We start from the raw sequence: 12,907 nt of genomic DNA, 5'->3' as shown, positions 1-12,907 counted from the left end.
AATTTTTCTTTTTTCTTTTACACATAAAAATTCAAACGTCCCTTAAAACTTGTGATATCTATGTGTATGTTGGATTATGATGCACCAACACTTCTCCTCAAAGAGATATGTATGTCTGACATGTACAAGACACGACACTTGTCAAACACATTGAACACGTGTCTGATTTAAAAAATATTAGAAATAAATTAGAAACATATGTATGACATGCGTGCCTTAAAATTTTCTGAAAAATATTTATTATACTTTTTTTGCATTTAAAATTTTTATTTATTTAAAAAATAAAAATCAATTTCTTACGTCCTCTCCATAGCTCTAAATCAATCGCTCGCATTCAATGTCACAACATTCTCGTTTTATTTTTTCTCTGGCGGTTCACGACTAGGATTTCACAACAACATTAAATGTCTTCTCAACATCAACGACTGACACCATCACAACATCAACGTTTCAAAATCCTCTCAACATCGAAGTATGACGTTGTCTTGACATTGATGTTATATGCCAGTAATTTCTATAGCCACAACCATGCCCTCACACCATCTCGATATCCCATTTTTATCTAACGTCATCTCAACATCAACGACTGACGTCATCTCAACATTGACGACCGATGTCATCTCAACATTAGCGCCTGATACCCATTGCAGAACATTGATGCTCAACTCTCAACACATTATAATCTTCCTTCTCGATATCTAATAAATAACATTAATATTTGACTCTTGAAATTCCAATATTAATCATTTTAAACAAATATCCTAACTAAATGATTTATTATTTCTTAATTATTCTTAACATTTTGTTTATACAATTCCTATAAACTATTATTAAAATATAAAAATAATAATTTTTTATCTAACACAAATCCATATCCTATAATTTTAATAATTGACATATCCCATATCCATATCTATATATCATAGATGCTAGATCTCAATATAATGCTAGATATTAATCTCTCTTATAAGCAATAATCATCATATATATTCAAGCGTATGGGCATCTTTTCAAAAAATGCAATACTAAATAAATGCTTTCTCACTACTTATGTCGGAAAAAGGAAAAGCAGCTATCATTTTCAGTTTGGAAAATACGCGATCCAGATGTAGCTATAGGGATATTCTCCTATGTGGGCGTCCTGTATGGAATGTGGTTGGCCGGCAAACCCATGTGCCGGTTTACTAAGTAGTTGGAATTTTAATGATTTAAGAGAGAATATTTTCAAGGGAACACTCATGGTCCCCAGTCTCCAGACTCCAGAGTCACGTGTTCTTAAGTGTACGATAATTAATCCCTCTGATTCCTCTGGACATACACCAGATGCTTCACGGCCAACCATTTATCAAATCTTAGGGAGCTCAATGGAGACTCGAAGATTTTCCTCGGCTAATAGTATGTGGAGATGAGATCGATGGAGCTGAGCTCTTCCAAGGGTCTTGCGGTGGGTAGAAACCAAGGATTAATGACTCTTTGGGAAGGTGGATTTAGGTGGAATTAGGGTTTAAAATTAAGCAGGATTTGGGGGGTGAGGGGACAATTTTATTAGGATTACAAGCATTGCGCAAATCACTGACCTCACAGGCAGCGGCGGCGCAATGACTCCGCTCGATTCCGAGAAGTCGAAAATCGCATCGCTTTTCTCGTTCAACTGCGGTTGCAGAAACCCAAAAGCCGTCTCGGTTTCAGCCTTGATTTCCAAATCATCTGATAGATCAACAACACCACGACGAAGACAAATGGATATTTCATCTTCTTCCGGCGACACGCTAACGACGGCTTCTTCTTCAATCCCCGAAAGGGATCTGGATCATGATGAGAAGAATGAGGCTCCAGCAACCCTCTCCGATTTGCTGCGGGAGCTAAGCGAACTGGAGCAGAGCGTCAAGGCTTGTGGGATCGATCGTGGGTTACCGGCCGCGAAGAAGGCGGGTCCAGAGTGTTGGCGGAAGCATAGGAGGAGTCGCAGCGAGGGACGAGTGGCGGAGAGCGTCGCAGTGACGAAGGATTCGGCGGATCCATTGGGTGATTTCAGGCAATCGATGCTTCAGATGATCGTGGAGAAGGAGATCGTCGGCGTGCCGGAGTTACGGGAGCTTCTCCTGCGATTCTTAGCTCTAAATTCACCGAGATACCACGGAATAATTCTTCGAGCATTTGGTGAGGTCTGGAATGAAGTTTTCTCCGGCTATGAGAACACCCCCGACTTCCTTGGTACGATTGATACGCCAGTTCGATGCCTCTCACAACGCACTCTGCCTCATCGCCGTCGCTATTGATCATATTCCGATTTCCAAATTTCGTTACGTGTACAGATGTGTGAAATCGCTGGTTATATAGGGTTTTTTTTCACATTTTTTTAGTTAATGTTCTTTGATCCTGATGAAATTTGGGGAATGAAAGGACCATGATCTGCAAAACTTTGGCGAACAAAGGAATTTTTCTTGTGCGGATAAAAAAAAATGCCTTGCTCCAATAAACCAATTACCTGAAAGCACAAGATTGAATCGAAGTGGTTGTCAAAGAGATCATCAGCTCATCCAGTCCATGACGGCAGGTTGCTGGTAAGTTTGTTGAGTTGCGAAATTCCATTCTTTCAATCGACTGATATTTGCACCAATTTATGTGGAAGCCATTGCATTTTCCTCTGTAAATGGAAAATTCATCTTGATCAAAACTTTAGTTAGGCTATGTAAATCTAACCCTTTTTTTTCAGTTGAATTCCGTAACAAAATTTCAGAGTTTTTGACATCTGGTTTTCGGCTCATTTATCATTTAATCCGTCCTCATGCAGGAGAGGGCTTCAACAATATGATGATGTGTGAGAAGTCTGAAGATTTATGCATGATGGGTGAGATGATATTAGTACATTTCTAGGTGTTTAACAATTAAGGTTAGGTGAATTTACATACTTGAAACATGCTTGGACCGTCATATTATAGGAACAATTATTACGTCCTCTGACCTGACGTAGAGCTACGTTCGGCCGCCAATAACATGTCGCCACGTGCTCTTACTCTTTACCGCGCGGCCCGACGACTTGACCCGTAGCGGAACCCGGTAATGCTATGTTCGCGATTTTCTCGGTATTTGCTCGGTATTTGCTAGGTATTGCTTTGCAAAAATGAGAAATACCGCTATGTGAAGACCAATACCATGCAAATACCGAGTTGTACCGAGTTTTTCTACAACTCAGTACAACTCGGTACAACTTGGTATTTGCTCAGGATTTGCTCGGTATTGCTAGAGATTTGCTCGGTATTGATTGCTAGGTATTTGCTCGGTTTGCTAGAAAAAACTAGGTACAACTCGGTATTTGCTCGGTATTGCTAGGTATTTGAAATATATCCAAAAGGTGATGGGATGTTGTTCGGCTCGTCAAGGATTTAAAAAAACGCACGTGCGAGAACCCAAAAAACAGCAGGTCGGGTCGGCGTCTTTTCTTCATGCTAGGTGGCACTAAAACATTGGTGGCCGAACGTAGAGGACCGTACGTTCACTGGACTGAATAAAAGTTCTATATTATAGTGAGAAGAGTTAGGCGTAACAAATTTAAATATTTGGGACCATTGTATGGAAAAATAAATTTAAATTTACATTTAAATTTTTGAGTTAAAATTGAATGATTAAAATAAAAAAAAATGCCTCAAATGTGACGTGAAAAGATAATATTATAGAGACTTAGATTTCGTTTTGGACGATTTTATTACTGCTTAAAGCAACTTTTTATTACAAAAATTTAAATTCAAAATTTTTTTTAGTAATAATTGTTTCACAAAACAATATAAAAACTATCCCAAACAAACATGCAATGTTCTATGTATCCTAGGTGTAAAAAACAAGAATATTAAAATAGATATGTATCAAATTTAATAAATTTAAAATGATTATATTAAAAATATCTATTTAAGTGAAATCTATTAAAAATAAGATGGCTGAATTTAATGATCAAACAAGCTCAAAATCAACTATATGTTAAGATTGAAAATAAGTGAGATCCATTAAAAATAAAGAATGACCATAAGATTTAAAATTAGTCTAAAACTAAGAAAACCGCTCAAACTCAACTACATGATTGTTTTAATCATGATAGTACGAACCAAAATTCATTGGAGCTATAAATGAATAAACCCTTTGTTCATTGTCAAATAATTGTTTTGATACTAGAGGAGAGTGGAATACTTTGGCTCCAAATTGAATCCAATACACTAAGAGATGAACACACATGTAATCAAAGATTAAGGCTTCATCGGGACGGCTTTCTTACTTCTTAAAGCAATTTTCTAATACAAAAACCGTCTCAAACGAAGCCTAAGTCAATAGACAAGGTTCGACATTATAATGGAGAACCATTCAGCAGCGCCAATCCCAAAGCTCAAGCATAAATTTAAGCTTTGTTTAAGACAGCTTTCTTTACTCTTTCTAATACAGCTTTCTACTACAAAAATTTATAGTTGAAAATAATTTTATACTAAAAAGTTGTTTTAAAAAGCATTAAGAAAGACATCCCAAACGAAATCTTAATCACCCAATTTAGATTACCATTGGCATCAATCTCAAAGCCATCATCACATATTTGACTATCTTATTCATTTCTCCAACAAGACTAATCTCAAAGCATGGTCTCCTTCAATCTATCTATTATCACCAAGGACATGATAATCCAAATATAGATCTCAATGACTACATGGCATGATTCACCATCATTCAATCGACTGAGGATGCACCCATCATAGTTCTCAGAGGTAGCACAAACTCATTTATTCATTGAATGTCTCACCAAGATATGAAAATACTTATCATTTAAATGCATATAAAAATCATCTAGGGGAAGGGTAAATATATTCTCTCAAAGGAGACTACTAAATCATTTTCAATCATTTCTCTAGCGTTTAAAGTTTTTTTTTTCTTTGAAAAATTAAGGTCATAGCTTAATTATATTAATTATAAAAAAATGACAAATGACAATTCATAAAATAAAATAAAATAAAAATAAACAGAGGAAAAAAACAAGAAAAAGATGAATCTACCCGGTGGCAAAGATCTTTGAAGCCTTGAGTAAGAAATGACCTTAACCCACTGAGACTTAGGGTGGTGAGCCTGCATTAGAAATGGTATGTTTCAGAAAAATCACTCGGAGGCTTTTGATTAAATTAAAGACAAACTCATACACAAATCATATATGCAAATTTCGAATCCAATACCTCTCCGTTCATAGTCAAAACTCCCAACTAATAGATTAAGATGAGCTGCATAAATACTATCGACCTCGGCATAAACACTATCCTACTAATTTCCAATAAATTACACATCGATGTTTACTATTACAACAACAACAACAACAAGCCTTTATCCCACTATGTGGAAGATGTTTACTGCCGTTGCCAGGTCTCAAATTCTGGATGAGAAAAGTGGAGGATTGCATTAAGTAGTCGACAGCCAGCGTAAAATTTTTTGAATAATCATGACACGATGTTTACTATTAAAAAAAAAATCAACCACCCCCAACCACTTTTCAAGGCGCAATAGCTCTTCCATGCAGTTTACAATAGCTATAACCATATTAACCCTTTTTTATCATTGTTTTGAGCCAGAGATCTGGTTCAAGGATCTAATAATGACTTCTCTATTGAACTACTCAAATGTGATGTAGGAATTGAAAAAGGAAATTGAGCTATTTTAAATTTCAACCATTTAAATATATGAATAAGGTCAAAGACGTATAAAGACAAAGGCTATCTCCTATTCTTTAAAAGATGAAGTTCTCTCTCTGCGCCAAAAATTCTTACAGCTGATTGGAAATGAAATGATTGTTTAATTTTGACAAGGTCGAATGAGAATAATCAACTGGACAAGTAAGAGAAGGAAATCTTACTAATCATACCAGCTAAGTCTTCGTTTGGGACGGTTTTTTTATTGCTTCTTAAAACAGCTTTCTAATTTAAAAATTACAATTTTTATACTAAAAAACTGCTTCAAGAAGCAATAAGAAAGATGTCCCAGACAAAGCCTAAATTAGAACCCATCAGAGCACGCAAGTAGCACCAAAAATTGAATCAATTCCACATAAACCCAGTATAAAAAATCCAGTTTTTGATCACCAACTCATAACTCTACACAAAAAGCCAAGAAAACAAATAAATATATATATATTAAAGACAGCATCACAGAACTAGCAATTTACTACTACAATTACCCGGAAGAAGCAAAAGAGAAATGCAGAGATTTTTGCCATGCTTACTTCTTCTTGATCTGTGCTCATCTTAAAGAAAGGAGCTTTGAACGAAACCTAGAATCTTTGGAGATAGTGGCCTAAGTCCTCGTCAATTTTCTTTCAGCCAATACAATTCCCTATTTTTTGCTCTAGCCGGTAAGCAATTAACCAACCGGTAAGCCATTAAGGTCACTAAGATCATGTGTTCATGTGTGATCTCTACGAGCCCTTACTATATTACTATATGGAATGAGGCGGTCCTCTTAGGCGTAGCTAGGCCAGTAGCGTGCACGTTTGCTGAAACGCTTGAGTGCAAGGTTTAAAATTGCGTAATTGGGTATTGAGGCGTTTTTCGTTCGTGACGCGAGGGGTAAGCCTGAAAGTGTTTTGAGGCGTAAGCCTCAAAATCTAAAAATTGTGTAAAGTCAAAATAAAAGTTATAATTAATTTTTTATATAATATCCAAATAATATGTTAAAGGATGACATATTAACTTTTTATTAAACTATGAAGTAACAAATTTACATACACATGAAAACAAAAAAAAAATGCATAAGATGTAAAGTGTTAAGTGATAAATTTGTGAAATAGAATTGAAATTTAAATATTACATAAACAGAACAACATAAAATATATGATGTAGAACAGGAGGGCTAGCTAGAGAGGGGGATAATGATTTGAGGAAATTAAAGACTTGCCAACATAGGAATTTTACTTAAGGAGATTTAACTTAACTCCTAATTAAAATTAAAATGAGCTTGATTTGAGGGGGGTTCCAAAAATAACTTATCTTATTTTAGAAAGGGATTTCATATTCAAAATATATTGGAATATGAAATTAAGAACCTAATAAATGGAAAGTATTAAATGGAGGATTTAAATTTTGGAGGCAACGAAAAGGGAGATTTGAATTTGAATCTTCTCCAAATAAAGGAGAGTGTGAGAGGTGGGCCGGCCCCTTGATGGGGATTGATGGGGGTGAATTGATTGTCTTCTTTAATGGAAATCACAAATTAGGAAATGATTTAAGGTCCTTTCAAAATATAAAATTTAAAATTAAATTCATGGGAGGGAAAGCCTTCTTAATTAATTCAAAATATAAGGGATAATTTGAATTTCAAATCAAATTTTAGGGTTTCCCAATATTCCTTGAATTAAATTAGGAAAGGAAAAATGGGTCCATGGGAAATATAATACAAGGGGAATGGGGGGTTTGACCCAGGGCAAGGATGGGGGAAATTGGCCGGCAGCTATAGGAGGGGGAGTTTGGTAGGTTGGCCGGTGGTTTGAGGTGTTTGGCTGACGATCGGGTGCCTTTTGGCCTAGGGTTTGGGTGGAGTTTTTGGCCAAGAGGAGAAAGAGAGATGGGGAGGTGGCAGCTAGGGTTGAAGATGGAGAGGGGTCTGTTAAGGGTTAGACACAAGGTGATCGGCGGCTTGGAGGGGGAAGGAGGAGGTGGCGGTTAGGAAAAATAAGGAGAAGAAGATAAACCACGAGCTCAGACGCTTCTTGCGGCTGATGTGCAATACTTTGCCCTCACTTAGTGACTTCAAACAACGGGCCCGAACGCTTCCTGTGACTGGTGGGTGGTACGTTGCCCTCACCTAGGGACTTCCACTCTCCTAAGAGCTCTCAAAAACAAAGTGTAGATTTTTCTTTTCATTAATCATCCATTAACCTCAAATGATGATGAGGCTTTAAATAACCAACATACAATGAAGGGAAACAAACAAGACAAACATGACCCTAGGTCTTACATATGACTACTCCCTCAGGTGAGGGTAGAAATGAAAAAATGCATAAATAATTCAAAATACAAATAATAATTTAAAATAAAGTGGGGCGAACATGACCGTCGATCTTTGACTCCTTCTATAATAAACTTATACGATCGTATGTCCTCATCAATATATGAATTGTATTAAAGTATCATATATCATCAAGTTCATAGCTAATTTTTGTCTTTATTAGTTGCCTACTCATATACGTTTAATTCCTAAAAAACTGATAAAATTGGCCACAACTCATATCATCTCTACTATTCTTACTACAGAAATTTTTATTGGAGTCACTGTCATAACAAATTGATCTGTTCCCTATCTCATCCTATTGGATCCAATACGTCTCAATATGCTTCTTCATTTATTTCAGTTATCATCATCTTTTATAAATGTTTGTCATCAACATAAAGATAATACTCCAAAATTTTAAGAGGAGATGGTGGTGGCGTGTGGCTTTCTAGTGATCCCTTGTGGCGGCTACGATGGCAGCGGCTATAGTGAAGGTGGTTGAGAGGAAATTGTCAACTTTGGGCTGCAAGAAGACATAATTGTTTTTGGGGCTTTCGTATAAGATTTAGGTAAGTTTTAAATTAAAAAATATATGAAAAAAGTGAGGCGCATGCCTCATGCCAGCAAGGCAAGGCGCATGCCTCAAGGCAGGCCTCATCCAAGATGAGGCATAAGCCTCATAAAAAGAGATCGAGGCGGAAGCCTTAAGGTATTTTTTACTGAAATTGTGCTATGGCGGGCCACATATCGCGCAATTTTAAACAATGCAACCAGTTATTGCCTTCGATCCAACCAACTCAACTGGACTATTCCTCCTTCGACAACATTATATCCCTGCTCGAAGAAATGCGGAAGCCACCTACCTGTAACCAAAGCCTCTATTTGTTGTGTTGATTCCCGCACAGTAGCGGCAAATTGAGCCCCTTACAACCACATCCAGCCGAACCTTTAGCCAAGATCCAATCACACACTCCGATCCTTACAACCTACGACCTCCGGCACTTCCTCCTGTCACTACATCCCATTCTCGTCGAGCCCTTTGCTAAGCTCACTACCTCCCTTGTTCATCATCACGACTTCGCAAATCACATCCCAAAGCCGAAGCCTGTAATCTATCCGACCCCGATCCCTACCTCCTGTCAACCAACGTAAGCCACTCGTTTCCTCTACCAGAAACATCCAATTGAAGCACCCAAGTCTCAATACAAGCCACCTCCAGCCCTTCATCAATCAAACCGCAAACCACATGAACTGCAACCATCAATCGACCCATAATCTCGATCCCGTCCGCAAGCCTTCTGATCTGAATCCCCTCCAACCCGTGAAGTTTTTTAGCAAATGAATTATAAAAATTAAATAAAATTCTGAATGAATTTAGCAGTTAGCACTCACAATTAGCAGAGATACAAAATCATTAATGTAATCTGCTGGCTTCTTATTTGAAATCTTGGAGGAGGTCTTATTAAACTCTCCAACTAAAAATTTCCTAATCGATCCCGCCCAATTTATTGACAAAAAATCATCTTCATTATTTGCTATTCTTTGAAGCAACCGAGGGGTTCTAAAGTTATTAAGTTGAAAAAATAAATTTGAACATAAAAACATAATAAAGATTCTTAACATAGCCTTTGGGGGGGGGGGGTTGCTTGTTCAACTCTAACATGTGTGCATTAATTTCTAATAATGTAACTGATATATGTGCTAAGGAAAGTCAATATATTTTTTCTCCTTTATTTGGCAGACCAGTAAGAAAGGTCACTTCATCAGCAGTGAAAGAAATAGACTGACATTTTAGAATAAAGCATTGCTTTGAAATATTCCACATTGAGATCAGCTCATAAATAAGTGGGACATTTGCTCAAACTCAAAAAATTGCAAAAATTGTATGATCTTTAAACGGTTCAATCTTTCCACGACTTTAGGAGAAATTTGCTGGGCAAAATTATCACAGATTGTTCGAAAAATCGAAACATAGTGTCGATATGTAATAGGACGAACATATATCTGAAAAATCAAGGTTAAAAACATATAAAATAAGTAAAAAAAGATACGCACAACATACACATAGAGTACGCACAACATATGCATAGAGTACGCACAACATACGCATAGAGTACGCACAACATACACACAAGCACGCACAGTATACGCGCAACATACGCATAGAGTACTCAGTGCTTATGTACAGCGTACGCACATCCTACGCGTAATATTGGCACAAACTACTCTATTTTAAAAGTTTGTTATGATTTAATTGTTAAAATTTAGTTAGAGTTTAGATTTCAAATTTCAACATAAATCCTAAATACAGAGAAAATATGATGACATCAAACACTTAAAAAGTTTTGAGAATGAACGCATACGCATAGCGTAAGCATAAAATACGAAGAACTTCAAAGCCCTAAACACATACGCATAATATAAGCATAAAATACACAAAATTTGAGCAGAAAACATGCCAGCAAATTACATTTCTCTTTGGGGGTGACGACATCTAAGAAGGAACTGAGTGAATGCTTGAAATTGCTACGGAGTGAATGCTTGAAACATATGCCGGAAGTTGAGAACCGAAAAGCCGTGTGAATTGTGAAATTTTTATGCCATTTTACCTTTACCAGGGTTTAAATGTTGAAGTCACGTCGACATTTTACTAGGCAATCCACGTCAGCAATTGGGGGGGGAGGTCCGAACTGAACAAAAATATATTAGGTTAATTTTTTTTTTAGAGGCGACGCATCAAAAATGTAAAACGAGGCGCGCCTCAGTAAACTTGAGACGTACGCCTCAAAACCTGAACTTATTGCATGAGCTTTGAGGCTTAAAGGGGTCATATTGCACTGAGGCGCACCTTTTATTGCGTAATTTTAAACCATGCTTGAGTGAAGTGAAAAAAACTACAAGGTGCTTACTTCTTCTTGTTATGTGCTCATCTGAACTAGTGGCTCAAGCTCAAGACTCATCCTGCTTAAGCCAGATCGTCCCTTGTCTACAGTTCATCAACTCAAATAAAACACCATCAAGCCGCTGCTGTAATCCCCTTCAGTCTCTGATAAGATCTGACGCCCAGTGTCTCTGTAGCTTGTTAGGCAGTAGCAGCTCAAAGACAAACCAAGCAGGAGTGAACATGTCGCAGGCCCATCTATTGCTAGCGAGGTGCGGAGAGAAGGTTAACATTGGACCATGCAAAAGTAAGCTCGTCTGGTAAATTGAAAAGATAGACTTAGTTGTTTTTTATTCTTAGGTACTATGTCAAACTAACGGGAGCAAGCAGGAAGAGGTACAAGAAGAGTTTTGTAGGCAAGTTAAATATGGGAACTGCCGCTGGGATTGCTGCGCCGTTGCTTGTCTTCATATTAGGATGCAATTAGGTTATCATAATGATCACTTTATGGTGAAGTGTGTGTGTGTGTGTGTTTTTTTTATGTACTTGATTTTGTTAAGAACATTATATTTTATAATTAAGATTCATTCAAAAAAATAAGGTGATATTTAAAAGCCATGCCACTTGTGGCTCATTTGATTCGATGTATATGGAAAATGTGTTCTTGTAATAATAACTTCTTATTCATTTATTTTATACAAAAAATTTTGAAAATCTTTTTGGGGGGATTTTTGATAAGCTTTTCCAAAAAGTTGCTAAAAAGTTCTCAGCTCCATATTCACGATTTTAGCAAGCTGCTACTTTTTAGACCTACTCATCCACACAGCTGGTTTTAACCACCTGAAATTATATCATTTGCTTTGTAACGAACTCTGTTATATTTTTAGTCCTATATATAATAGTTGTAGTTTTGTGATAGGAATGATGATGAAATAATAGTATGATATGTAATTCTCCATGCACTATTTTTTGTTGTGTCACTAACATCCTCTGCTGATCTCAAAGCCTGAATTCAACATGGCATTAGAGCTTGAAGACAATTGCATCACTTGTTAATGATTTTTTTTTTCCTTCTCTGAATCTTCTACTTTTCTTGAGTTGTTATGCAAATGAATCAATCTAAGTTTACCTCTTCTCCTTCTCATGTTGTTCCTCTCAAAATGGGTGATATTATTATTCCACCTCAACTCAAATTTCCCATGACAATTTCAAAACTATAATCAATGTTTAGCTGACCACACATAATCTTCATATTTGGAAATCACAAATTCTAAAACTATTTTGTGCAGATGGATTTGATGGCTATATTGATGGTCCTAACATAGTTAAATAGCATGTCTTAAATGACGAAACCATCAGTGTTAATCCTCATTTTTAAACTTAGATGCTTATTGATCAAAATTTGGCTAAAACCATCTATTCTACAATTACTGCTTATTTGTTTCCATATATTCTCATTTTTTATTCCTATCATAACATTTGGTTAACCATTGAGCGTCATCTACAATCTACGAATCGTTCTCATACTTTTCAATTGAAAAATAAACTCCAACTGTATATGAAAAATAAATCCATAGTTCAATATTTTTCTTAAATTAAGCACAAGATTGATGCTAATGTGTATGCTGGCTCTACCATTGGTCCTAAAGATATTATTCTTTATACTCTGCGTCCTATCTTGCTCTTAAAAATGCAATTCGGACAAAATTGCAACCTATTAATTTAGACAACTTATATGCCTTGCTTTGTAGTGAGAAGCTTAATACGTTGGTCGCTCTTAATTTATATGTCGAGTAGTATCGACAGCTTATGGGATTCAAAGATGATGTCCTAGACTGCAAGACCTCATTATAGAACATATCAAGCTGGTACTTGCCCTTGCACCTTAGATCTTAAATTTAAAACTTTGAATTATAACGTTACTTATCTGTCAAATTGACCAAGTCACAGAGCCCTGCATGTTTTATTATTCTTGGGGGCATACCCGCTAAAGACGAAATAATCTTATCTGTTAATGTTACG

The 12,907-nt window shown here is 36.5% G+C and overlaps 1 protein-coding gene across 1 annotated transcript; it reads left to right on the top strand.

Moving 5' to 3' along the window:
• The first annotated feature begins 862 nt into the window (after positions 1-862).
• LOC110104430 (transcription repressor OFP8-like) lies at positions 863-2,362 on the top strand. The gene has a single exon (XM_020833536.2). The coding sequence runs from the start codon at positions 1,599-1,601 to the stop codon at positions 2,277-2,279; it is 681 nt and encodes a 226-aa protein (XP_020689195.1). The 5' UTR covers positions 863-1,598; the 3' UTR covers positions 2,280-2,362.
• The last annotated feature ends 10,545 nt before the right edge of the window (positions 2,363-12,907 follow it).

Source organism: Dendrobium catenatum, unplaced genomic scaffold (genome assembly GCF_001605985.2).
Source record: "Dendrobium catenatum unplaced genomic scaffold, ASM160598v2 fragScaff_scaffold_80, whole genome shotgun sequence".
In the NCBI taxonomy this organism is placed as follows: Eukaryota; Viridiplantae; Streptophyta; class Magnoliopsida; order Asparagales; family Orchidaceae; genus Dendrobium; species Dendrobium catenatum.
The sequence above is the reverse complement of the archived record's forward strand: the minus strand, read 5'-3'. Positions and strand labels throughout refer to the sequence as shown.